The 24,296-nt window shown below is 36.6% G+C and overlaps 1 protein-coding gene across 1 annotated transcript in view; it reads right to left on the reverse strand.

Moving 5' to 3' along the window:
* The window catches only part of LOC149287281 (EF-hand calcium-binding domain-containing protein 4B-like), a 43,449-nt gene continuing 19,153 nt past the window's right edge, over positions 1–24,296 (reverse strand). Inside the window, exons 3-19 of the mRNA XM_089493006.1 lie at positions 22,493–22,729; positions 21,087–21,198; positions 20,772–20,958; positions 16,278–16,424; positions 16,007–16,097; positions 12,228–12,323; positions 10,764–10,951; positions 10,552–10,623; positions 9,986–10,031; positions 9,284–9,375; positions 5,644–5,974; positions 4,012–4,144; positions 3,188–3,269; positions 2,031–2,145; positions 1,339–1,440; positions 953–1,029; positions 1–91 (exon numbers count right to left, since the gene is read on the reverse strand). Coding sequence (XP_089349132.1) covers positions 1–91; positions 953–1,029; positions 1,339–1,440; positions 2,031–2,145; positions 3,188–3,269; positions 4,012–4,144; positions 5,644–5,974; positions 9,284–9,375; positions 9,986–10,031; positions 10,552–10,623; positions 10,764–10,951; positions 12,228–12,323; positions 16,007–16,097; positions 16,278–16,424; positions 20,772–20,958; positions 21,087–21,198; positions 22,493–22,729 — 2,199 coding nt within the window. The remainder of the gene's footprint in view (positions 92–952; positions 1,030–1,338; positions 1,441–2,030; positions 2,146–3,187; positions 3,270–4,011; positions 4,145–5,643; positions 5,975–9,283; positions 9,376–9,985; positions 10,032–10,551; positions 10,624–10,763; positions 10,952–12,227; positions 12,324–16,006; positions 16,098–16,277; positions 16,425–20,771; positions 20,959–21,086; positions 21,199–22,492; positions 22,730–24,296) is intronic.

The following is a 24,296-nucleotide window of genomic DNA, read 5'->3' on the forward strand; positions in this document are numbered from 1 at the left end:
CTACTGTCTGGAACAGCATTTATTTTTCTTTGGCGAGTCAAGTAGACGGACGGTCTTCTCTTTCACTTTATCTTCTTGTTCCTTTAGAATCCTGCCAAAATAATTCACAGAAATATATAAATAACTGATATTTTTTTTTCAAATTTTTAAAAAGTGATATATTGAATTAAATATATATATATATATATATATATATATTTTATTTGGATGGGCCAAAAGCCTTTGAAATCTGTTTCCATGCCACAGTTCACTTGGGTTGGTTGGTGAAGCTTGTGAGTTGAAACTCAATTCCGCTGCAAACATACAGTTTAGTGAAATAAGTTATTTTAGTAAAAATTGGAAGAATTTAAAAAAAGGACGAGGGTGATTAAAAAACATTATGTTTTCCTTTGGTTCTCCAGCATAGACACTCTATGCAGGGCAGCCATAACTTCAGCCCCATCATTTTGGAAGATGTATAGTCCACCCATAAAACACATTCATGAAGAGAGAGAGTTTTTTTTAAATGAATTCATTATTTACTTGGCAACGTTGTCCGGATGTGATCTCTTACACACCATGGATCCTTGCTTAGAGCGTGAATTAAAAAACAGGGCGTACTCTAAGCTATAGGAGCGACCAAGAATTCGGCAAGAATTCAGCAAATTTAATTTGATGAATTTCAAGCTGTTGTTTTGTTCCTGGCTCTTGAGTACTCGACATAGACACTGCTGACATAAAAGATACTAAACTCGGTAGTAAATTGGACATAGTTCTGGTTCTGTGTGAGTCTAAGGAGCCGTAAATAATGCCCTAGAATTGCTAATATATTTAGACTCACAAATGTCTTAAAACACTAGCCCATCAAACAGGCATTTTAATCTGTACAATCTTAATGTGGTTCTGATGTTTTGTTTCTAAACACCAATATTTAACTAAAAAGGTATGTCCCTATGGGGTAAGTTCATCTTACCTTGCTAAATGTACAACAGATTCCTTTACATTGTGTCCTGAAGAGGCACTGCTTTCATAAAACATAAAATTGTAGTCCTAGAAAACAAAATATGAATATATATATATATATATATATAATAGAAATATAAACAATTATATTAATACACATGAAAATATTTTTTTCTGTTTTATTATTAAATAAAAATATTATTAGCCTAAATTGATAGATTTGTTAGCTTGCGGAGTCGAATGTTACATTTCTACTCCAGCCCCAAATGGGGGTAGCTCTTTCCCACCCGAGTCCCTTTCTAGATCTTTTTTCCTGAAGAATAATGTCACTGGATCATGCACCTCACTGGCATACAGTATATATATATATATATATACGGCTATGGCATACTGTACCTTAGCTAAATGTTCTCCTAAGCCGCAAGGGACTTCTCGTTCTTTTTCAATATCTACTTTGTTACCCAAGAGCAGTATTGGTATGTTTTCTCCAGCAGCTTCCTGCAAAATAGAATAGAAATCCACTTGAATATGTGACAAATCTTAGCAAAAACCAGGCTGCCAACCAATAATTCTTCTGTAGAAATAAGCAGAAAAATCTGTAATACCAGATCCACAGTACGACTTTATGTATTCCGCCTTGTCCCTCTCCTCAGTCTCTTCTGCCTCGTTTTATTTATCTCTTGTTCTTTTGCCCCGGCCATCCTGTTCTGTGATTATAGTTTTATCTCATTATAATCCTATTCTAGAACTTTGTGCTTTCCTTTATTCATTCTGATTTATCTCACTATTTTTATATCCACTTTCTAGAACGTCCTTTCCACCCCAACCAACCTAGAACTCTTTCCCCCACGGTCTTTGTTCTTCTCAGATAAACCAGTCAACCGGTTTCTCTCCTAAAAGCCTAAATATAGGTGAACACCGCTCTCCTCTGGGGCAAGTCCCACCAACTTGCCCTTACCTGTGGACGCACTCCCTTAAAATAGCCTGGAATCATAATCCAAAAAAATCAGCAAGTAAATAATTGCCTCAACATAAACTGAAATTGAGCCGATTATATTTATAGCCATTTAGAGGAAACGTTTTCTTACCTCCACACTGCTCAGCCATTGCCGTACCGCAGTAAACGAGTCCTTGGATGTGATATCATACATTACAATGACGCCGTCTGCTTTCCTAAAGAACTGTTTGGTTATGCTGCGGTACCTAAAAAACACCAAGTATACGTATTTCATCGTCCTGTAATAAATACTGATTTTCCAGCTGAGCTTGCGTATGGTCTATGAAGACAGCCTTTATTGTGCAAAATGTTTTATCATTCTATAGAGCCAACAGTTCTTTAGAACCAACAGAACTTTAAATATTGTATGGGGAGACATACGAACACATATTGTTAATGATTGAATGAAAAACAAACCCCCCATATAATTTGGCTTATGATAGAATTAGAACAGGTCAGTTAAACAGAGTTTAAGCAGTTAAACAAGTTACAGAATTAACTAAACTAACTTACTGTAACACTAAAACAGAACTTGACTACAGACAACTCAAACAGCAATTTATCTTCTCATAAAAAGGTTCTGTTGAGCTGAGCGGCATCAAGTTGTGTTGCCACCATATTATTTTTGAGGCTGTCTTGACTCAATGGAACTATATTGAATAGCTGTCAGACTGAACTTGACTGCCGTTGAGTTGACTGTCATGTCTGCTGGTCGTTTTGGTTGATTGAGTCAGTGGTCTGTCACGTTAGTGTGCCAATCAAGTCATCACATAGCTCTGCCAGGTCGATGAGCCCTGCTGGGTTTAGTGGCGTTCTCGGTCAAGTTCTACTAGCCATAGCAGCTGCGAGTTGGCAGTTAAGTTGAGTTATCCTTTGGTTAAGTTGACCGATACATTTTTATTCAGTAAACAGGCACCTTGGTTGGTTTTAACCAATGTCGAGATGACCCAACCAACTAGACCACACTGTCAACTTGACATTCAAAGCATTGTGGAAAGACTCCTAAGAGATCACAATATCTTATATTAACTTATGAAATCTAGAACGATAGATAGATAGATAGATAGATAGATAGATAGATAGATAGATAGATAGATACATAGATTCTATAGTAATCATACAAACATGAGAAAATCAATTTTCCATGATGTCCAAATACAGTACATACAAAATAATTTAGAGCGCTTCATTACAGCCAGATTGTCATTAAACACCATAATCCAAATGAAATAGAATTGAATTAAAGACCTTTCTTGTCCAGCTGTGTCCCAGAGTTGCAGCGCGACTTGAGAATTATCCACTGTTACCGTCTTCACACTGTAGTCAATACCTGCAAGACAAACCGAAATAACAAATTGGTCTTAAAACACAAAAAAGGACCACAACTTCCCTGTTATCTCCTACTTTAGTGAATACACTACAGAGCTTTTGCAGGGGTAAGTACAGTTGATGTAGCAATTTGAGATAAACCAAGCGATAAAAGTGCTATTAACCTTCCTCTATACTTTACCCATGTAGGGTGACATTGGAGGACGACTCAAGTGCATGGACCAGGACAGCTCTATATATTATGTTATTGGAGTGACAAGCTGGGTTAGGGCTGCCATGAGTATATTCCAACAATTAGTACTTTCTCGAGTGGATCCTCAATAAGATTGGAGCCCCCACTCTTGAAGCTTGTCTCCTCAAGATTCAGCAAAGTTTTCACAGGTAGGAGGTAAGCAGTGACAGAGGGTGTGAAGATATAAAGCACCCAGTTTTTATCCAGACCAAGTGTGTTAGCGGGAGAGGGAATGTGTGAGCGTGTAGCCCCCCGGGCCAATAAGTGCAAGCCCTCACCTTCACATACACTGTGATCTTTGTTGTTTAATTATAATGTCCTTTTCAATGTCGGACTATTTTGTACGCATTAAAATGTATCAGGATGTTAATGAGATAAGAGTAGTCTCTGATCTAAACTTCTCATTTGAAGACTTTTGGCTGGTTTTTGAGATTCTATTTCAAACTTTTTTCCCAGAAATGTTTTTTTTAATATAAATAGAGAGATGGCAATTCTTTGAACAAACTCTTACCTACAGTTGCTGAAGTCCCAGGAGAAAAGGTGTCTTCACAAAACCTTCTAAGAAATGACGTCTTTCCAACGCTCGAGTTGCCAACCATCACGATTTTGAAAACCCGATCCGGAGGCGAGTACACCTGTTCCTCCTTTAAACAAAATGTTTCAGGGTTATCTGGAAGCGGCGACATAAAAGGATGAACATTGATTGCTATAGCGGCATGTTGAGTTAGCTGTGCCAAGCTCCCTTCTCATTTGGTCCTCACTACTATTTTATGCATGTGCAAAACAGTGCCTATCCTAGGATCTACTGGACCAGGTGTGGAACAAGGTGTGGGGTTTTTAAATTCAAAATATGCAAATTACTTTACTAAATGAAAGAGCAAGAATGCACATCTAGCGTTTGCCAAAAGACTCTTCAGGAATCTTGAAGACCTTGTTGAGGATTTCAGTTGAGGTGCTTCAAATATTTGTATTTTATTAAAGCTATGGCTCATTGTATGGCCACCTCAATGTCATCATCATCATCATCATCATCATCATATGATGTCCTATATCTATAATTCTCAATATCAATCAGAGGAGGGGTAGCGAAGGGGGAGGGAGGATTGCCCTATGGGCTGCTCTGATTTAAATATTTTGAATACAACATTTTGTACAATACAATATATTCTGAATTTTAAATACAACATATGTTTTACTTGCAATAACCCATGTTGCCACTAGGGTGTGTACAGTAACATGGATTTTGGGAAACAATTACAATTATTTCTCCCTTAATAGCTTATTTCATACGATTTTACAAATAGGTTATAAAAATAAAATGATGGACGACAATGAGAAATTATTTCCCAACTACACTATTTCTCAATAAAGATAATTTATTGTAATGCACAGCCTATAAGAAACCCAAATCCATTCAATTTAACAAGAATATGATGGGACTTTGTGAACTAATTAGTAAAATGTGCATGTAATGGGACTATTTAATATTTGATTAATTTTGTCGAGTTTCTTGGTCCAAGAGTAATTTGGAAGCTGCGCTTCCAGCTGGAGAACTGTTTTCTGGCATCTGGAATTCTATGCAATAGAACATTTTTCTAGAATTGTATGCTGGCCTATAACAGGGTTATAAATTATTATTAAAATAGATGTTTGTTCTCATTCCTCCCCCCCAGTTGCTGGTAGTCTGGCTTCTTAAAAAATTAAATATGGATATTACTATACCTGGGAAATGTCTAAATAAGTTCACCCTGGGATTCTTCCTAATATTAACCCTTTAATGTTCCATTGCATTCTCCTGTAATAAAATAATAATGATAATAATGTGGGAAACACAGACTATGAAGCTGGAGGGACACTGCTGATCTGGAGCAGCAGCTTCTTCTAAAGTAAGGGTAAAGAGTAAAGATGCTACAGATTGCATGATCTTAGAATCTGGCCATTCATCCTTAGATTCCAGGACTGCAGTACAAAGTGTATGATATCTGCCAGGAAACACTTATCACAAGGGGGCCCTTAGAAAAAAATAGTATTCTTGACAGAAAAAAATAAAACTAGAATTCCTTGGTTACAGAAAAGACCTCTCTTCTAGAAAATGTCTACTGTACAAATGTGCATGTTCTGCATATTACATATTACATCTTACATTTGGAAAAGTCTCCTTTCCCACCGGTTGTCCCCTTGGAGAAGATGGAACCTCTTCACTGGAAAGTCCAACTTCCTTTGTGATGTTTTCAGATACATTCGGGGCATTTTGTTCAAGTTCGTTGTCTTCTTTCCAGTCATGTAATGGTCTTTCAAGATGGCTTTCAAGAAGTTGAGGGAGAGGATCTTCCTCAATTGATATTATCCTTTGTAGATGTTGATTTGTATTGTGTCTGACCTCTACATTGTCATTTTCAGTAGTAGATGATAGACACCCATTTACACCAACAGGACTTTTTTTGGAAAATACTTCATCCTCCTCAGATGACTGGCTGTAGGGACAAAAAAAAGACAAAAATATTAACTTCAATAAGAGAACTTCTGATGAGGAACATTCAATGGGTTCTATGGTGATAAGATCGCTTTTTAAATGTTGTGCCAGAATTGCTATAAGAATTTTGCTCAGAATGTTCACAGTTACATTTATACCCATTTTGTTTGGCACAGTTAATTCAAAATTCACAAACTATGGTGAAATGTTTTGTGCTCTAAATGTATTAGGTGTTGTGATCTTTTCTGCCTCCTTCTACTGCCACTTGTACAGAGATGTGGTCTTAGGTTGGGTTATGATGAAATGCGCCTGCATTGATGGTTTCCAGTAGTGCCATAACAAAAAAAATGAATCAAACAGTCGGAAAAATGGAAATATTAAGGACATAGATCCATAAACACAAAAGAAGTTCAAGCGACGTATCCAATGACTAACATTTTGGATTCGGCTGGATATGCCGCATGTTACACGGGCATAAAAATGGATGCTCTTGGCCACTGGCCTTAAAGTGCCAAGTCCACCATGTTATCCCAAGTCTGGCTCTGCATATGCTGGTAAATGTCATACTTTTGTAACATAGCATTAGAAGCATCAATCCTAATATTGGTCAAACTCAAAGCCCAAACCCTTCCCATAAATAATTCTTGAATTATGTAAAAATAATAATTTCTCATTTTTTTTGATTCTGGGCACTGGCAGAAGTGGGAATCTGTCGGTGGATTTGGACACAGTGGCGCCCATATAATCAGAGAGTAGAAACTTCCCGGGAACTTGTGGGCTCTGGCTACCCGGAGGCAACCCTTGAGGGATGTGGCCAGGACTGATGTCAGTGGGCGGTCCTGCTGGCATCAGTGGGTGTTCCCGCTGCCATCATATATCGTGGGAAACACCTCCATTTAAAGGGGAAATGGGCGGGGTGTGGGGGCGTTTCAGGACCCTGATCCCGTGAACTGGAGGATTCAGGTGTCGACCTGGATAACTGGAGAACGTCTCCAGGTGAAACTTGGAAAGTTCCCAGGAATGCCTGGAAGGAAGTGATCTGCAGTAACATAAGTTATATACGGTTTGCATAATCATTTTCTTAACCGTTAAAAATATTTCCATATCGTAGTTAGAATTAGATTAATAAATCCCAGAGTCTAAACTGGCTTTTTTTTAAGAAGCAGTTTACGGGATTAGAAATTTAGGAGCATGTTGACATCCTCTTGACCTCATTAGCACTTGAACATTTTAGTAAACCCCCTTGAAATATTTATAATGCATCATGTTACATGTTCTGGGTAACTGAAGTGTTCTCACCACTTCGTGCCTTTTCTGGCTTTTATCTAACAAATTCAATTATTTCTGGAAGGTAGTAATAATTGAGAGCGTCCCTGGAGATGTATTTCCAATTAGCAATTAATTAACTGTTCTGAGAACGTATGGTAAAAAAAATAAAATACCCAGCACTTGAAAATCCATTCAGTTTAATTTAGCAATTCCTAAAATTAGATATTCTTTAACATTTTAAACAAGGTTGTCATTAATCATCCCCTTAGAGAGAGCAATTATGAAGCCTTTACATTAATTTAGGTATATTTGTGTCGGCACCAATGAAAAGTTTATCGTTTTATTTTTTTTCTTGTTGGGGACAATATGTAACTATGATAATCTGCTTACATTTAAAGGGGAAGTGCCATCATGAGAAGTAAATTGATGCATTCAATTAGTAGATTGTGCTTTTGTTTAAGAGATTGCATGGAACATATTAGTTGAAAAGGTCAACTCATGGAAGCTGAGATCAATGGCGGCATGTGGCAGGGCCAGTAGTATCCCATTAATGTTCCTGTCCTTCTCCTCATCAACTCTTACAAAAGCTGCCTGAACCAATCAACAACAATCAGTAACTTAGGGGAGAGATAATTTATTGGGGAGGATATGCCAATCCTGAGAACGGGAAGTTAAAATGTCTGTCTTCATGGCATACACATAACATAACAATACATTTAGGTTTCGCACATTTTATTACGTAATTCAATATAAAATATTCAAGTGGGCAAAGCACAAGTCAATGCACAGAAAAAATGGTGCTGCAACCTAAAAGGGTTTGTCCTCCCAGTAAGCAATCCATGTATTCAAAAAGATAAGAAAGAAAAGGCAGCACACCAACAATGGTATAAAAGTATATTATAATACTATAAATTTACGCTATAAGTCACAAATTACATTAGATTGGCATATCTGCGTGAATAGGTATACATATACCAAAATGCACGTATTAGTCATAAGATCCCATGAAATCATTGAAACCCATGAGAACTTCCCAGCGATTTGTCATGGACGGCTTTATCAAGGATAGATAAGATCTCATTTCATTATGTTAAAACCATAAAGTAGGTTTATTTAGTATACAGGAGTGTTAACTGTAGACCTTGTGAATTAATAAGCATTGTTTCCAAGCTCGGTTCTATCTGTAGGTTATCCAATAATGAAAAGTTTGTGTTTAGGTGCGTGAACCAAAATCCTGAAGGACAGTTAAGGCTAGCCTGGCTACAGCTTCTACTCCTTGTCTATCGCTCACAAATTTTTATGTTAAACCTCATTCTTTCCAGGATAAACCCAGTTCCTGTGATGCAAGATTAGGCAAACATTAGTACATGCACTGCCCCAGAGCCGTAGCTGGCATACACTGCCCTTACACACATTTGCCCATAAACACACATATACACATACACTGCTTATACATGCTGCCTTTACACACACCTGCCCATAAACACACTTTTACACATACACCACCCTTACACACACCTGCCCATACACACTGCCTTTACACACACCTGCCCATTAACACGCATAAACACATACATTGCACTTACACACGGCTGCCCATACACACTGCCTTTACACATACTTGCCCATTAACACACATATACACATACACTGGCTTACACACACCTGCCCATACACACACATATATATACGCATACACTGCCCTTACACAAAACTGCCCATTCACACTGCGCTGTTTTCCACAAGCTTTAATGTTTGGGCATAAAGCTAGAAAAAAGATCTTACCTAATTTTTTGTTAATAATATAAAGCAGTTAGTCAGAAGGGATCTTGAGCCTTGGTGCTTTTATAACCAAACCATGAAACAGAAATGTATAATATATGATACTGTATTTTTGTTTTTCATAGTGCCACTTGGTTTGGTAAAAACATAAATTTAGATAAAAAGCTGCAAATTTTACTAAGCAAGATATTTTATGCATGACAAATTTATTTAAAAAAAAAACATTATGAATCTTTATTTTAAGCTCTATGTTATTCACCTTTTTACTGACTGCTTCCTGTCAAAATATTTGCCAACTATGGATCCTGATCTTTGATTCCGCAGCGTTGATGTGATATTTCCCTTGGATTTCTTTAAAAAAAACCAAAAAAAAAAACCACATATACGGTTGTCATAGTTATTAGCATCGTTGTTTTTTCAAATTCCCTGGTACAAATTATAAGAACCATAAACAAATACAATACAATACATATTAATATTAAGTACATTTTTTAGTTGGAACTATGGCCATGGTAACTTTGGGTATAAAAAAAAAAGGTTTATTAAAACTAACTTTTTATCTATAGAAAAATAATGTTATTCAAATAAACTGATAAAACATTAAACTTATTATAAGAATGAAGAATAACCAGTAATGTTAAATAAAACTAAATTCTCACTCCTATCCCCTGATTTCTGCTCCACTTCAACAACAGGATAGGAAAAGATACAGAATGGTGCAGGAACCAGAGAGCCGAGGTCAGACGCATGCTGGAAAATGTTACGCTCTAAGCACAAGGCACATGTAATATCAGATCAAATGTTATTAAAATAGCTTAAAAGAACAATTATGTCTCTGTACGTTTACCGAGCCTACGCATGTCCTTCTAAAGACCAAGCCATTCACGAAAAGAACTTGTGCTTAAGGCTCTGATTTGGTGTCTTAATTACTATTCAAATAAAGATAATGAAAATATTTTACCTGCAAAAAACTGTCACGTTCATCTCGCAGGTGTTTATTCATTTCCCTAAACAGTCAATTTGTATGAGTTATTTAAAAGCAACATCGATTTCAATATGTTCAGGTTATTACAAAATTGTAAACAAACCAATACATCCAGTTCCCAAGTCTAAAATGTGTTTACAGTTCTGTGCGTATGTTGCTCCAGTTTGGCCAACGACTGGATACGTGTGGTTATACTTTCATGCTCACGCACCATGAAGCGGGGCATATCCAGCATGTTGCAGCACCAGATCTGCCGCAGATTTGCCGAAAACAAAACACATAGCCAAAAAAAAAAAAAAATACGCATATAAAGGAAGATGTCACACTCTAGGTCATGTGAGTTGGGTTGGGTGAATGGTCAAAGTGGTGGTAGGAAGAGCATCTCTCCCCCATAGATTTTCTTTGCCATAGAAGCTTGTTCTATACCACACTTATGAAAAGGTCATCTGCACTTTAAGGTCTCACAATCAACATGGACTTACTGCAGCCAACCCACGCTTTTATATATTAGTTTATATACATTTACTAATCCATATAGTTACCTTAACAGATCAAGCTGTTTCAACAGAGCCATCCGTTCACGCTGCAAGCTCTCTGTCACCCGGTATACTTCCCTGGAAAAAAAAGGAAAAATATTAGCAATACTACAGTGTCTATTTATTTTATTATACTGTGTATAAGTCTGGAAATGTAAAAAATGGTAACGTCAGTGGTAATTATTAATTATGATATTTACTATAGATAACTGATATACATTTCTCTCTCTTCGTGGAGCTGGGAGGCTTCCTCCTGCAGGAACTTCAGCTGTCTCTGCGCCGTTAATAACTCTTGAGACGTTCTCTCGAGTTCTCTTCTCATCTCCTTATTGGTTAGCTTCAACTTTTCATTTTCTGCTTTTGTTTCATGTTTATCGTTATTCAGTTCCATGCATTGGGTCTCCAGCTGAAAAACAGTCATTGATATCTACGTTTAAGAAAGGCTATGAGAAACATTATCGGTTACCAATAGAACATCTTCATATGAAAGATATCTTTGCAACTTACACAAAAATGCATTTTGTAGTGATTTTTTTTATTTAACAATGTTCTTTTAATGTTCTTTCTTTTTTTAAATACATACATGTATCTGTAAATATTTCTATGCCATGACAATACTTAAAGGAACACTTTCATTAAAAATAATATAATAATTATAATTGGAAAATCTGCCTTTTTCTTATACCAAAAATCATAAACGATGCCAAGGACACCAGCAAGTCTACAACAGAATGGCTGAAAAAGAATCAAGGTTTGGCAATGGCCCAGTGAAAGTCCAGACTTCAACTCGAATAATATGCTGTGGCGGGACCTTAAGAGAGCGATGCATAAACAAATACCCTCAAATTTCAATGAATTGAAGCAATGTTGTAAAGATCAAAATTCCTCCAAAATGATGTGAAAAATTGATAAAGTCATAAAGAAAATGGTTATTGCTGCTAAAGGCGGTTCTATAAGCTATTGAATCATAAGGTGTACTTAGTTTTTCACACATGGCTTCTCCATTTTGGCTTTATTTTTGTTGAATAAACCATGACACGGTGTAATATGTCATCTGAGGTTGTATTTACTTAATTTTTAGACCTGCTAAGGAACAGATGATTGTTATTATGCCCTGATATGTAAAATTATAGAGGGTGTACTTTTTTCACATGGTTCAATGGGTTAAAAACCAAAGTAGCTTATGTATGAATTGTATTGGCCTCTTTTTTGGACTTTTTGTTTGGAAAGTAGCTGGTGAATAAATAACCTAAGTATGACTTTTTGGTAAAATAACAACCCCTAATTATTTTGTTCTGTTCCCTAATAGGCCATCATAAATTAAGTGCATGCAAGAAAAAAAACCCACATTGAGACAATTTTATGAAATTATGTAATAGTCCCTAATTGCTGGAGCTGCTTTATTGCACTGAGCTTTAAAATGCCATCTTATCAAAGAACGCTATTTAAAAAAGAACAGCTGCATTTGCATAAACATCGAAAAAAATTGTAGCGATACACTTTATATTCCTAGCGTCTTTCTCTGATACATCAAAGAGGTTTGTCAAGAATACTTAATGCCTCGGAGATAAATAATACAATCAGTTATGGGGGAAAAACCGGAACATAACCACTCAAAGGCAACAAATAGATTATGGAGATACATCAAAGCAGCCGTAAAAGAACAGTAAATAAAAATATACCCTCTTCTGCTTGTTGAAGATTTGTTCTAATTCTTGTTCTTTCGATGCAAGTTTTTGCTCAAGGTCCTGGCTGCGTGATTGATACCTTTCTGTGTCCTACAAGAATCACAACGAGGAAAAAAATACAAAAAGATAATTGTAGTTTTTATGTTGAAAATGTAAAAAAATGTAATTGCACTCTTTGACTAAAAAAATGTAATACATGTTACAGGCAAACATAAAAAATATATATTTTTAGTGTTTTTTGATGTCTGTCAATTATCTTATCACACTACTGTAGAAAGATGTGTTACTCAGAAACCTATTTGGACCAAAAAACTTTTATGGCTTGAAAAAGATCCTGTAGTTGGATCAAAACTTTGCCACGTGGTGGAATGAACGCGTCAGTTCACTGAAGCTGAGTTGTCCCATTTTATTTTCATTTTATTTGGACCAAAGGAGACAAACATCAGTGACTCCGGATTTTGAAGGTCCAGGTCAGAACTTCTTTCAAGAGAAATTCATGGGGTTGGTGTGGGGTTCCCAATGAGTCAAAACTGCAGCTCTCCAGAAACCTCACTTACAAACTTCAGAATTAGCAAATAAATAAAGATTTCCAGAATTTGCAGATTATCATTGTTGTGCTTGCGTTTCCACCCACTCACCGTCACCTTTTCCCGACTCTCTACTTAGATATTAGACTTGTGCATTCGTCTTCGGGCGAACATGAAAACGAACACGAAGAGTGCGTTTTCGTGTTCGTTCCGAAGACATGAAGAAGAGAAGACAGTGCCGGTAAAACGTAGGCGAAGACGAAGACTCACACACGAAGAATCTTCGCCTTCGTCTACTATTCTCCCCGGTCCCTTCCCCATCTAACTTACCTTATCTTCACAGCATCGCGGGAGTTGACTGAAGTGGAAATCCGCAGGTTCGTCATCAGGGGTTACAGGGCAGTGTGAGGGAGCCTATTGGTCACCTGCAGGGTCTTCCTCTGGCATCAACCAATTGGTTGATGCCACAGGAAGACCCTGCAGGTGACCAATAGGGCTCACACGCACGGCCTTTTTAACTCCTGATTTCCGCTCCCGTTAACCCCTGCGATGCTGCGTTGGATAACGGGAGCAGAAATCCGTAGGGTAAAGGGCTATTATGCTACTCAGTGTAAAACCAACAGAGGGCAGCATTCTGTCCGAAGATATATTAGCCATATGTGGCAGTGTGTTCATTTTCATTTATTAATTATTTAAATAAAATATATCCCCATGATCTGCTGGTCTCCCCGCTGCAACAGTTAAATGTCCGCACTCGCGGACATTAATTCTGTCGAACTTGAAAACTCTTTTTTTCTATTTATTTTGGGGGTTTTTTGTATTAAACTGTTAGACTAAAGCATCATGGGAATGTATTTTATTTGAATAAATGCAAATGAGCTCACTGCCACAGATGGCTAATATATGTTCGGACAGAATGCTGCCCTCTGTTGGTTTTACATTAAGTTGCATAATAACTTTGGATTTCTTTCAAGCATATGGAACAATGCTACTTAATGTAAAACCAACAGAGGGCAGCATTCTGTCCGAAGACATATGGCTAATTTATGTTCGGACAGAATGCTGCCCTCTGTTGGTTTTACATTAAGTAGCGTTGTTCCATATGCTTGAAAGAAATCCAGTTATTATGCTACTTAATGTAAAACCAACAGAGGGCAGCATTCTGTCCGAACATATATTAGCCATATGTGGCAGTGTGCTCATTTGCATTTATTCAAATAAAATACATTCCCATGATCCTTTCGTGTAATGGTTTAATACAAAAAAACCCCCAAAATAAATAGAAAAAAAGAGTTTGCAAGTTCGACAGAATTAATGTCTGCGAGTGCGGACATTAAACTGTTGCAGCGGTGAGACCAGCGGATCATGGGGATATATTTTATTTAAATAATTAATAGATGAAAATGAACACACTGCCACATATGGCTAATATATCTTCGGACAGAATGCTGCCCTCTGTTGGTTTTACTCTGAGTAGCATAATATTCTGCCCGAGAATATATTAGCTATATATGGTAGTGAGCTCATTGGTCCCCAGCAGGAGGCCCCCTGCTGGCGACCAATAGAGTTGCAGCAGAGCTGCTGCGGTATGCGTTAACCCCGTATTAACCCCTTAACCGGAAAAAACGAAGAAAAAACGAATATTCGCCCGAAGAGAAGACAGGAACGGGCGAATATTCGCGGAATACGAAGATTTTTTTTTTGACGAAGACGAGCACGAAGACGAAGAGCCCCCTGGTGCCCAAGTCTATTAGATATAACCATTCATGACCTACACTGCACCAAGTATCTACTTGAACCCCTGCCCATGCATGGGACAGCCATGATGAATAACCACAGCTTCTTCAGGACTGTGTGAATGCTCCTATTTTGTTCAACAATAAAACTTATGAAACCTAAATAAGATCTTGTTGGCGAGTCCCAAACAAGGTACGTATGGTCCTTCTGTGTACTGTAGGTTCTCCCTGGAGGCTCACAAACTACCCCATGGAATACTCTTCATGCTAAGATCAAGTTTAGTAAACTCAACAGGATTCTGTGCAGTATTTGGGACAGACGTTACCTATAGCTTATTAAAACCTTAGTAGAACATTTTAACTTAATACAAGATTTAGAAAATTTGATCTATATTCCCATATGTTTCAAACAATAATGTAATTAAAGCAGTGGTCGATCAACCCATTTACTCCTACATACACAGTATTAAAGAGGCTGTTCCATTGTGCGTCCTTAGCTGCCACTAAAAGCCTTTCAAGCCTGCCACACAAAAACATTGCTGTTTTTAACCCCTTAAGGACAATGGGCAGCCCCAAAACCCATTGAAAACAATGCAATTTGAGCCCGTACATGTACGGGCTTTGTCATTAAAGGGTTAAGAGCTAGATTTTCTGAGACTTAGACATTTGTAGTTTATTTCTGTTACAAAGACTCAATTAAGGAGCATTTCCTGGATGATAAAAAAAGTAAAGGTGCACAATTAATCTTCGCCCACATGCTTTTGTTCAGATGCATTAGGCAGTAATTTTGTTTATGAAATATAGATTTTTGCTTCTAATGAAAAAAAAAAAAACCTACAGATTTTTTCTCCAGTTTCTCTAAAACTATAATGCAATATGTATAAAAATAAACCTATTATAGTTCCGTGCCGTGTATGTATTCACCTTTATCATAAAGATTGTCAAATTAATAATAGCAAAGGAGGAAGACTTAATATTTTAATGAATGCTTGTAAGTATGTTGGATTTCTTTAAAAAAAAAAAAAATTGGGCTTTATTTGGTTTGGATTAATAATGAAGGACTGCAGATTTTACTTAGTATGATAAGCATTATTTAAACAAATAAGTTCCTAGCGCCATCTAAATTACATGACTGATAAACGTTGTCATCACCAATAGCAATATTACATCACACTGTAATCACAATTGTTTTTTGGGAATTTGGACCACTCTTCAATGGGTCCATCATGGACCCATTGAAGAGTGGTCCAAATTCCCAAAAACCAGTTGGATGACTTCCTCCTACTCATGTTCTGAAGCTCATCTTCCATTTTTTTTGCACCATCTGTCTCAGCCCTTACCCTATCTTATTGGTAGTTTTTCACATTTTTGTATCTTTTACCGAAACTGAGGAACTTTCTCTCATTTTCCTGGTCAGAGAGATGGCGATCAGCTAGGAAGATAGCAGGGTAGTAATTGTGATAAAAACTATAAAATAATTGTTTAAAAAAAAAAAAAAAAAAACACTTACTTTTAGCAGGAACTGTTCCTTTTCTGACTTTATTTGCTGCTCCATCTCCTCATATAAGTTCTGTATTTCAACATCGTACGTTGCTATCTTCCTATTTCAAAAAATAAAGATTTCAGTGAGGTCTTCTACTGTTTTGCACCTCTAGGCCATTTCATCATGAAATGTGCTCACAAGAAAATGGATAACACAATCTATAGAGATTTTTGTATTATCTATTGATTGATTTCACATCATTTTAATGCACAGAACAACATGAATGAACCCAACCGACTTCTTGAGAGCGTTTTCCATTTCATGCTTCTCTTCATTCGCTTCGTGGAGTTGGGAAAAAATTCGGAATAAGAATTCTTCAAAACTTGTAAGCAGGTGAGGTTCGTCTTTTTTCAGTTCCATCCATATTTTTTTAATGTGAATTTCACTGAAAATAAGCACAAATTATGAATGGGTAATTCGATTGAATTTCCATGAAAAGTTCATTTCCTTCACACTGTTGATTCTATAGTCTATATACTGCAATGAAAAATTCAGCATTCAACAGTATTAATAAGATTAAAAACTAGCAAGTACGTAAATTTTTATTTTTTTTTCCTTTTTTTGGTAGCAGATCAGTCAAGTTTTTTTGGTAAGAAAAAAAAAGGTCCGATTTAGGCATCTGGCTGGGTGAGCTAGGCCAAGCTAATAGACAATGGTTTCTAATGCGATTGAGACCAAGGTTTCTGGTATCTGTCTACAAGAGCGTATGAATCTTGGGTGTTCCCCTAGGCCTCACCCAGGGACCCCTCCACGGCCACCATCGTCATTGCAGAGCACTGGAATATGATGTCATATGCCGGCACTATGAGAGCAAATTTGATACCCAGGCTATTTTGGTCTCTTCTTCAGACATATGATGCCTATGTCATAGATTATCATATATCTGAAGAAGAGACCTAGATAGTTTCAAAAGCTTGCATTCTATAGTTAGCTAATAAAGGTCTCAGCTTTCACCAAATTGGCTTTTATTCGTTTAATATATAATAATGCCCTCTGTGGAGGCTGTGCCAGCAAGTTTTCAGACAGCTGAATATGAGCCATTTGTATGTGTTGTTGCTCTGTTATCTTGGCCCAATCTACTAGACAAACACCCTGACTCTTTATCATACTGTTTGTGACAAACAATAGAATGACTCGGTCTTAATCACCGAGTCTGACACTCTGACCTTGAGACTAATGAAAGTCTATAGAGGAACAGACTTCATTAGCATTGCCATATCAGCTCAGTGTGGTGTTTGAGCTGGGAAAGTCACTCAAAATATCACATGACCGATAACAATGGCCGCCTCCAGGTCTCCAGATAAAGGAAGTTTATTCCAACAAAATGAGATAAAACAATGTTTTTGTAGACATTAACATTATTACTGTACACAGCGCATACTTACATCTAATATGTTTTTATTATATAAATATATATATATATATATATATATAAATACTTGATTTGTCTATTCTCTGATACGGGACCTTAAACTATTTGAGTCCATTCCAAGAATATTTACTACTGATATATTTAATACTGAGTTATCTATCTCACAGGCAGTTAAAAATGACTAATATTTAGGCCACTGTTTTGACTATAAAAACCTCCTGCAAAATATTGCGGATAGATTTGTTGAGTATTTTGGATTTCTGCGAATATATGCCTTGCCTAACATTTTAGAAATTATATTCTTGCTGTAGGTCTGCAATTTCAATGTTCTGACGTTTTGTTACATTTACATATTGGAGGGGTACGAATATATTAATAAAGACATTAATTAAGATACGGAAGATTGCAGACGGCTCTGGAAAAATAAACAAGGTTAACACTTCTTATCTTCTTGAACCATTGAGTGTGTTTATAATACATCACTCTAGACTTCTGATGTCATGGGGTCCTCTTAGTAACACAACAACATTCTCGTTATTTACAGTTTATAATGATATTTCTACTAATTAGAATGATAGCAATCAATGGCAAAGAGCATGTTCTCATTAGCAGGAATTTTGTAAACGATAAATAAAGATGCCAAGTAACCTACGATGAAAATTTGATACCTATTGAGGATTATTGGGGAAAAAAAAGAATGAAAGATTATTGCTGGTGAACATGATAAAAAATAATTGATGAAAACAGAAGTTATGTTTTTTATTATTATTTACTAATTTTAGATAAACACCTTTTTTTTGTTTTGTGAATGTCAGATAAGTACAGGTGGGTACGAACTGTGACCCCCAAATGGAAGGACTTAACAAAGTATACAAATATACACTACTGTTCAAAAGTTTGGGGTCACTTAGAAAGAGGCCCTTTATCACTCCCATCATTCCCATGCTCCAATGGCCCTTTATCACTCCCATCACTTCCTGTGCTCCAATAGCCCTTTATCACTCCCATCACTCCTGTGTTCCAATGGCCCTTTATCACTCCCATCACTCCTGTGTTCCAATGGTCCTTTATCACTCCCATCACGCCTGTGTTCCAATGGCCCTTTATCACTCCCATCACTCCTGTGTTCCAATGGCCCTTTAGCACTCCCATCACTCCTGTGTTCCAATGGCCCTTTATCACTCCCATCACTCCTGTGTTCCAATGGCCCTTTAGCACTCCCATCACTCCTGTGTTCCAATGGCCCTTTATCACTCCATGACTCCTGTGTTCCAATGGCCCTTTATCACTCCCATCACTCCCGTGTTCCAATGGCACGTTGTGTTCGCTGATCCAACTTTAAGTTTAAAAGGCTAATTGATTTTGCAATTATGTTACAGCTGGAAATATCGTTGTTTTCCTTAAAAACAGCTATGATCTGATTTTCTTAAGTAAAAGGAACCAGGTCACCCAGCGTAGGACCGCAGTAGACTTTCTCTCTTGGTCCCTGATGTTCCATGTACAGTAGAATCTGACTAACACCCCTGAAGCTTTATATGGTTTACAAGAAGATATATTGCTGTATTTAAAAAAAAACAAATACAGAACCATAACAGGTTTGTCTGTGAAAGGAACCAGATTGTCCATGAAATGAATCAAGGTCAACTTGGCCTGACTCTACTGAAATTTATCACAATTTATGCATTAATCAAAAGAAATAAAGAAATGTCCTATTTGCTTTTTTAATACATATGTTTTATAAATATTATGTCTATGTATGATTTTTTTTCTGCTTTGGCAAATATTGGGGAGTTGGTCTCTGAACTCCATAGTGGTCTCACTGACCTGTTAGTAGTAGCTGATATGTTATTGATCACAACAGGTTAACCATTTCAAAACTCGCCCCAACTCGTCCCAAAGACATCTGTCGTACCTTTCGGAGGATCAACTCTCACAATGTAAGGTGTACAGTCACATAATTGTACAACTAATTCTGATGTAATCGCTGATCAAAGTGAGCGCTCATTAGCCTTTACATCATCAAATATTCCGATTTTTGTGATTTCCACTCTAAAGCTTCAGAATATAATACAGTGAATATTTATATAATTACCGTTCATGTAATTCAAACAAAAGACAAATCTTAATTTGAATTAGTTGTTAATTATAGCTCTTCTCGGTTTTGAATGCCACAATTCATCAAGCAGATTTGGAACATTTCTTCTCCTAACAAAACACTGCTTCGATCAAAAATGGCATGTTTCATTGTGTGTTTCCCCGAACCATTGAGCCTTTGGGATTCATGCGATTATCTTGAAGAACATCCTAATTACCCTGAATTTTAGAAAATATAAAAAGTGATAATAGTCTCGTATTTAATTGTGATCCTACCCTGGGCTACATCTGCTATCACTGGTGCAATGTGGGTATGGTTTTTTTATTCATTTTTTGCGAAAGAATACATCACATTGAATTTTTTTCCTGTTAAAATGAAACAAAATATCCTCCGGCTTCAATGAGAATGGGACTTGGGGTTGCCTTTTTTTTTAGACATAGGAACAAGTATTCTTTTATTTGGAACCCAGTGACCCATTTTTTCCAGCTTTTTTTTTATTCTGAAAAACTTTACATTTCAAAATTGGAGACTGATTATTATTACATTTTTTAAAAAAATACCAGCATATTTCAGAGCGTTATGCTTACTAAACTCATGAATTGGGGATGCATTAAAAAAGTGTGTAGTCTGCTTTATGGTGACCCTACATTTTTGGGGCTACCTAGGCACCCGAGGAGTTCATGTTTCAACAAAACCTTAAAAGAACACTCCAACCATCATATGCACTTTAATGCATATGAGAGCAAGGTGGTCCTTTTAAATTCTTGTGGTGTCCCCCTTAATAATGCATGGGAGGATTCTGCATTTGCCCCTCCTCCCTCTTTGCACGTAATATACATCCAATCAGCTCCAGAACTGTATAGACACCCATTGCACATTGGTTTTAATCACAACTATTTCCTGTCACTGATTGGCTGCTTCAGGTAGCCAATCAGTGGCAAGAATCGTTGAGTCACGGAGAAGAAGGACAGCTTCTACCCTAAGGAAAGTGCTTTTTTATTTTCGGAAGAATACCTATTAAACTAATACTAAATACACTGTAGATGGTCTATTGATGGATGGGTGGGAAAGACGGCATGAGTCATCTAGAGTTGAGCAGAACATTAATGAAGCTTAAAAAACACACACATTTGTAGCCACATCACGTAAAGTCCTATAAAATGTCATCAGTCTGTGGTTCATTATGGGAACATCAACCTTGTACTTTGTATTTTCAAAAAGACAAAACGAAAAAAAAAATGATATCCAATGTCTGATTTACTTACTCTTCCAAGACTTTATTTGCCCCTAAACTGTCAATCAAGCTGTAGAACTGAGTATTTTCATCATCTTCTGCTTTCTGAGCGCTTTCTTCCCATTTTGTCTGATAAGCATTCTCAAATTCTATCTGTTCGGCAAGCTCACCAAAAGTAAACTTCTGTGCCGAAATTTGGTCTCCGTACAAAAATTGACCTGAAAAAAGAAAAAATTATATATTTTGTCGTATAAATACTTTTGTTCTACACCACCAAACTTCACACTGCAAAGCTCAGACAAAACAACAGAATATGCAGGAAAGCTAAAATGCAAATTAAACTTACTAAATCCTGTAGTGAATTCTTCCAAGGTGAGACAACCATTTCCATCGGCATCCAAAGTGTCAAAAACATTCTCCAGTTCCTCCAAACTAAGTGGCAACTCGCCATGAAGTCTCTGAAAGAATATATTTTTCGTTGGGTAAATCGAATATATGTCACTTAAAACCAGTTTAGATCCATAAAGTAGAGATCCATAGAGTCACAAAGAGTCACAAGTTACTCAACATGATCACACTTTGGTTCAGATGGAGCAAGGTCTCGATGATACCACTTGGAAAGTCCAGAGTTTGCCTAAATGACCAAAGCCCTACTGGGTTTAGCCATTTTGACCACCCCATTGGTGGTGGTTCTGGTGTTCTTAATAGGAATGTTGCAATTAATTCAGTATCGGAACCTTACATTATAAATGCATTAATTTTGTCTACCAAAATGCCACTGTGTCTCGCTTTTTTGTGCTACGGTTAGACAATTAAAATTCATGTAAAGAGAGAAAAAAAAATATTGGACTTTTGCTGATCAGCATTGAGTATTTCACAGATTTCCTAAGAAAATGCATACTAAATTAAGACCTTCACTACATACAAACAAAAGGCTGGATACATTTTGAGGATAAAACAAAGGAATCTGTAAATTTAAGGTTGCCTAATGTAACCTTAGAAACAAAATGTAGCTTCCCAAGGCATATGAATACCTGTGGGATCTGTGAAATAATTCATTTTTAAGGATTTTCACTGCCATTTCGACATTTTTCATATAACTATTTAGCAGCAGAAATGAAAATCTGACCCTTAATAACTTAAATGATGAATTTAATTGACAGTTTACAGATAAAATAATTTGTATGCCTCTTGGAGGCATTATTTGTTGGAAAAAATGTAATTAAATTAATTCTACAATAAAATCCTGTTTACATAATAATATTGAAATATAATCATATAAAATAAAAAAAAATTATAAAAAGGGTTTGTGTAAAATGTTATAAAATTATTTATGTTTAAATAATATATCAAAGTAAAAGATCCTTTATACTGTCTAGCTAAACAATCCAAGCTTAAAAAACTGAAAAGTAATATAATATATTAAATAAAAATCTAATTTTAATTACAAAGTCCTGAAGTTTGTCTTTTGTTTTAGCCGGCAAAAAAAAGACAATCAAAATAAATCAAATATTGACCATTTAATAGGGCATTCGGAAGATTTTATTGTGGTGACTCACTTAAGGTGGCATGAAAATGGTCCTAAAAACCATGACTTGTCAGAAGGTAGTGATATTATGAAATAAGTCACCTGTGTTCAAGCAGAGACTTCAGATGTTTGTTAATTACCATCATTCTTTGTGATATACGTTAACCTCTAAGTGTTCTATTGAGTGCCAACTTGGTAAGTCTATGTTGATCGGACAACAGTACCTGCATATCTCTTCGCGTGATAAAGCCTTTGTCTTCTATGTCACATATCTGAAAAAACTCATGTGCTTTTCCCAGCATAGTATGTTGTCCCGGCTTGGGTCCTGCCTTCGTGTCCCACTTTTGGTCATCTTCTGGAGTTGCTTCTCCTTCTTCAGTCTGGATGCCTCGAAGAGAAGTATTCTCAAGGGCTGCCATTGTACAATGATTACTCCGTCTATCTGAGCGTTGGTCCAGAACCTGAGTGTTAGAAGGTAGGAAAATAGAAAAGTACATGAGAAATACAGTGATGCCACTTGTCATCTCTTCTCTTAGCAACCACCTCTTTAATTAGCCATGAAAGCCTCGGAAAAAAAGAAAAAAAAAGGCTTTTAGAAAAACCCTACCGTGTTCTGTATCTTTAATAAACTAATATGCATACAACAATACAGCAAGCTAATAAACAAAAGAAAATACATGATTATCACCCATTATACGCTATCATTTATTAAATGTATCTATATTACTCTATTATCACCTTCATCTTTCACCAATAATCTCAATATACGGTAAATATTCTTCAATTGATTTAATTGATGGCAAATGTTCATTCTTGTAGGTTCTATGACTGATCTGAACTAGCATTAAAGAAATAATAAGGCATTATAGCACCTTTCTTTAAATTAGCTGCATTTTGGTAGAAGGTGTTCTCTAAACTACTGGTTTTGCTTCTCATGTGGTCTCAGTTTGTGCTTTGATATAATGGGGGCTATGCCTGGTTAGGCACGTTTAAAAAGGGGTCTAATTAACAAATAGAAGAGAGAACGAGAGAAAGAACAAACACGAGAAAAAACGTATGAAAGAACAAAAGAGAGAAAGAAAGAACGAGAAAAAAAGACCAAGAGAAAGACCGAACGAAAGAAAGAACAGACGAGAGAAAAGACGAACGAAAGAACAAACAAGAGAAAGAACGAGAGAATAAAAGAACAAGAGAAAGATCGAATGAAAGAAAGGCTTCTTTCTTTCTTTCTCTCGTCCGTCCTATCTGTTTATGATGAAGATATTCATGTATCCAAAATATCGCCGATTCAAATTCTGTAAATAACGCGCGTAGTTTGGAATATGTAAAATCTGCAGGCTTTATGAGATAAAATTGTTCAGGTGAGTCATATGTCTGCCACCCCATCTGAGGACAGACACCATAAACTTTGTTTTATATGGAGCTGACTGCTATTTAAAAAATAAATAATGGTGGTTGCATAATTACAGATCAGCAGAGAGAATAAAGTACATTTTAAATTATTTGAAACAAAGGAAAATTTTATAGAATGCTGAAATAGATTGCATGGCATTAAGAGCAATTATAAATTTGATGAATATGTCTTAGATCTATGGGTCTCTTGTTAAGTGCGCAGGTTGTCTAGAACAGTATGGTATACTTAAACATTTATTGATTAAATAGACATACAATGGAAAGCAGTCGTCTACATTGTTTCTCATGATTGACATTATTCCTCCTAATTAAGTTATCTCTCTTTGTTGTTAAGTTGCTGATGATTGTTGATTAGTTCAGGCAAGGGTGGGGGGAGAGAAGGGGGGTAACTTCGGAACAGGACATTGGTTAGATAAAGGGGTCCCTGGACCGGTTGGGAAGGGGCACGTGGCTGCTGGCCTAGGCCTGAGCGGTTTGTCAGCATCACCCTTTTCCATTGGGAGACTTTGGAACATCGATGCAAGCTGTAAGGGGTTAAAGCAGGGGTTCTCAAACTGCGGCCCTCCAGCTGCTGCAGGACTACATCTCCCATACTCCTCAGCCAGCCCCTTAGCT

Source organism: Sceloporus occidentalis, unplaced genomic scaffold (genome assembly GCF_023333645.1).
Source record: "Sceloporus occidentalis isolate IW3139 unplaced genomic scaffold, rSceOcc1.0.p SCAF_62, whole genome shotgun sequence".
Classification (NCBI taxonomy): Eukaryota; Metazoa; Chordata; class Lepidosauria; order Squamata; family Phrynosomatidae; genus Sceloporus; species Sceloporus occidentalis.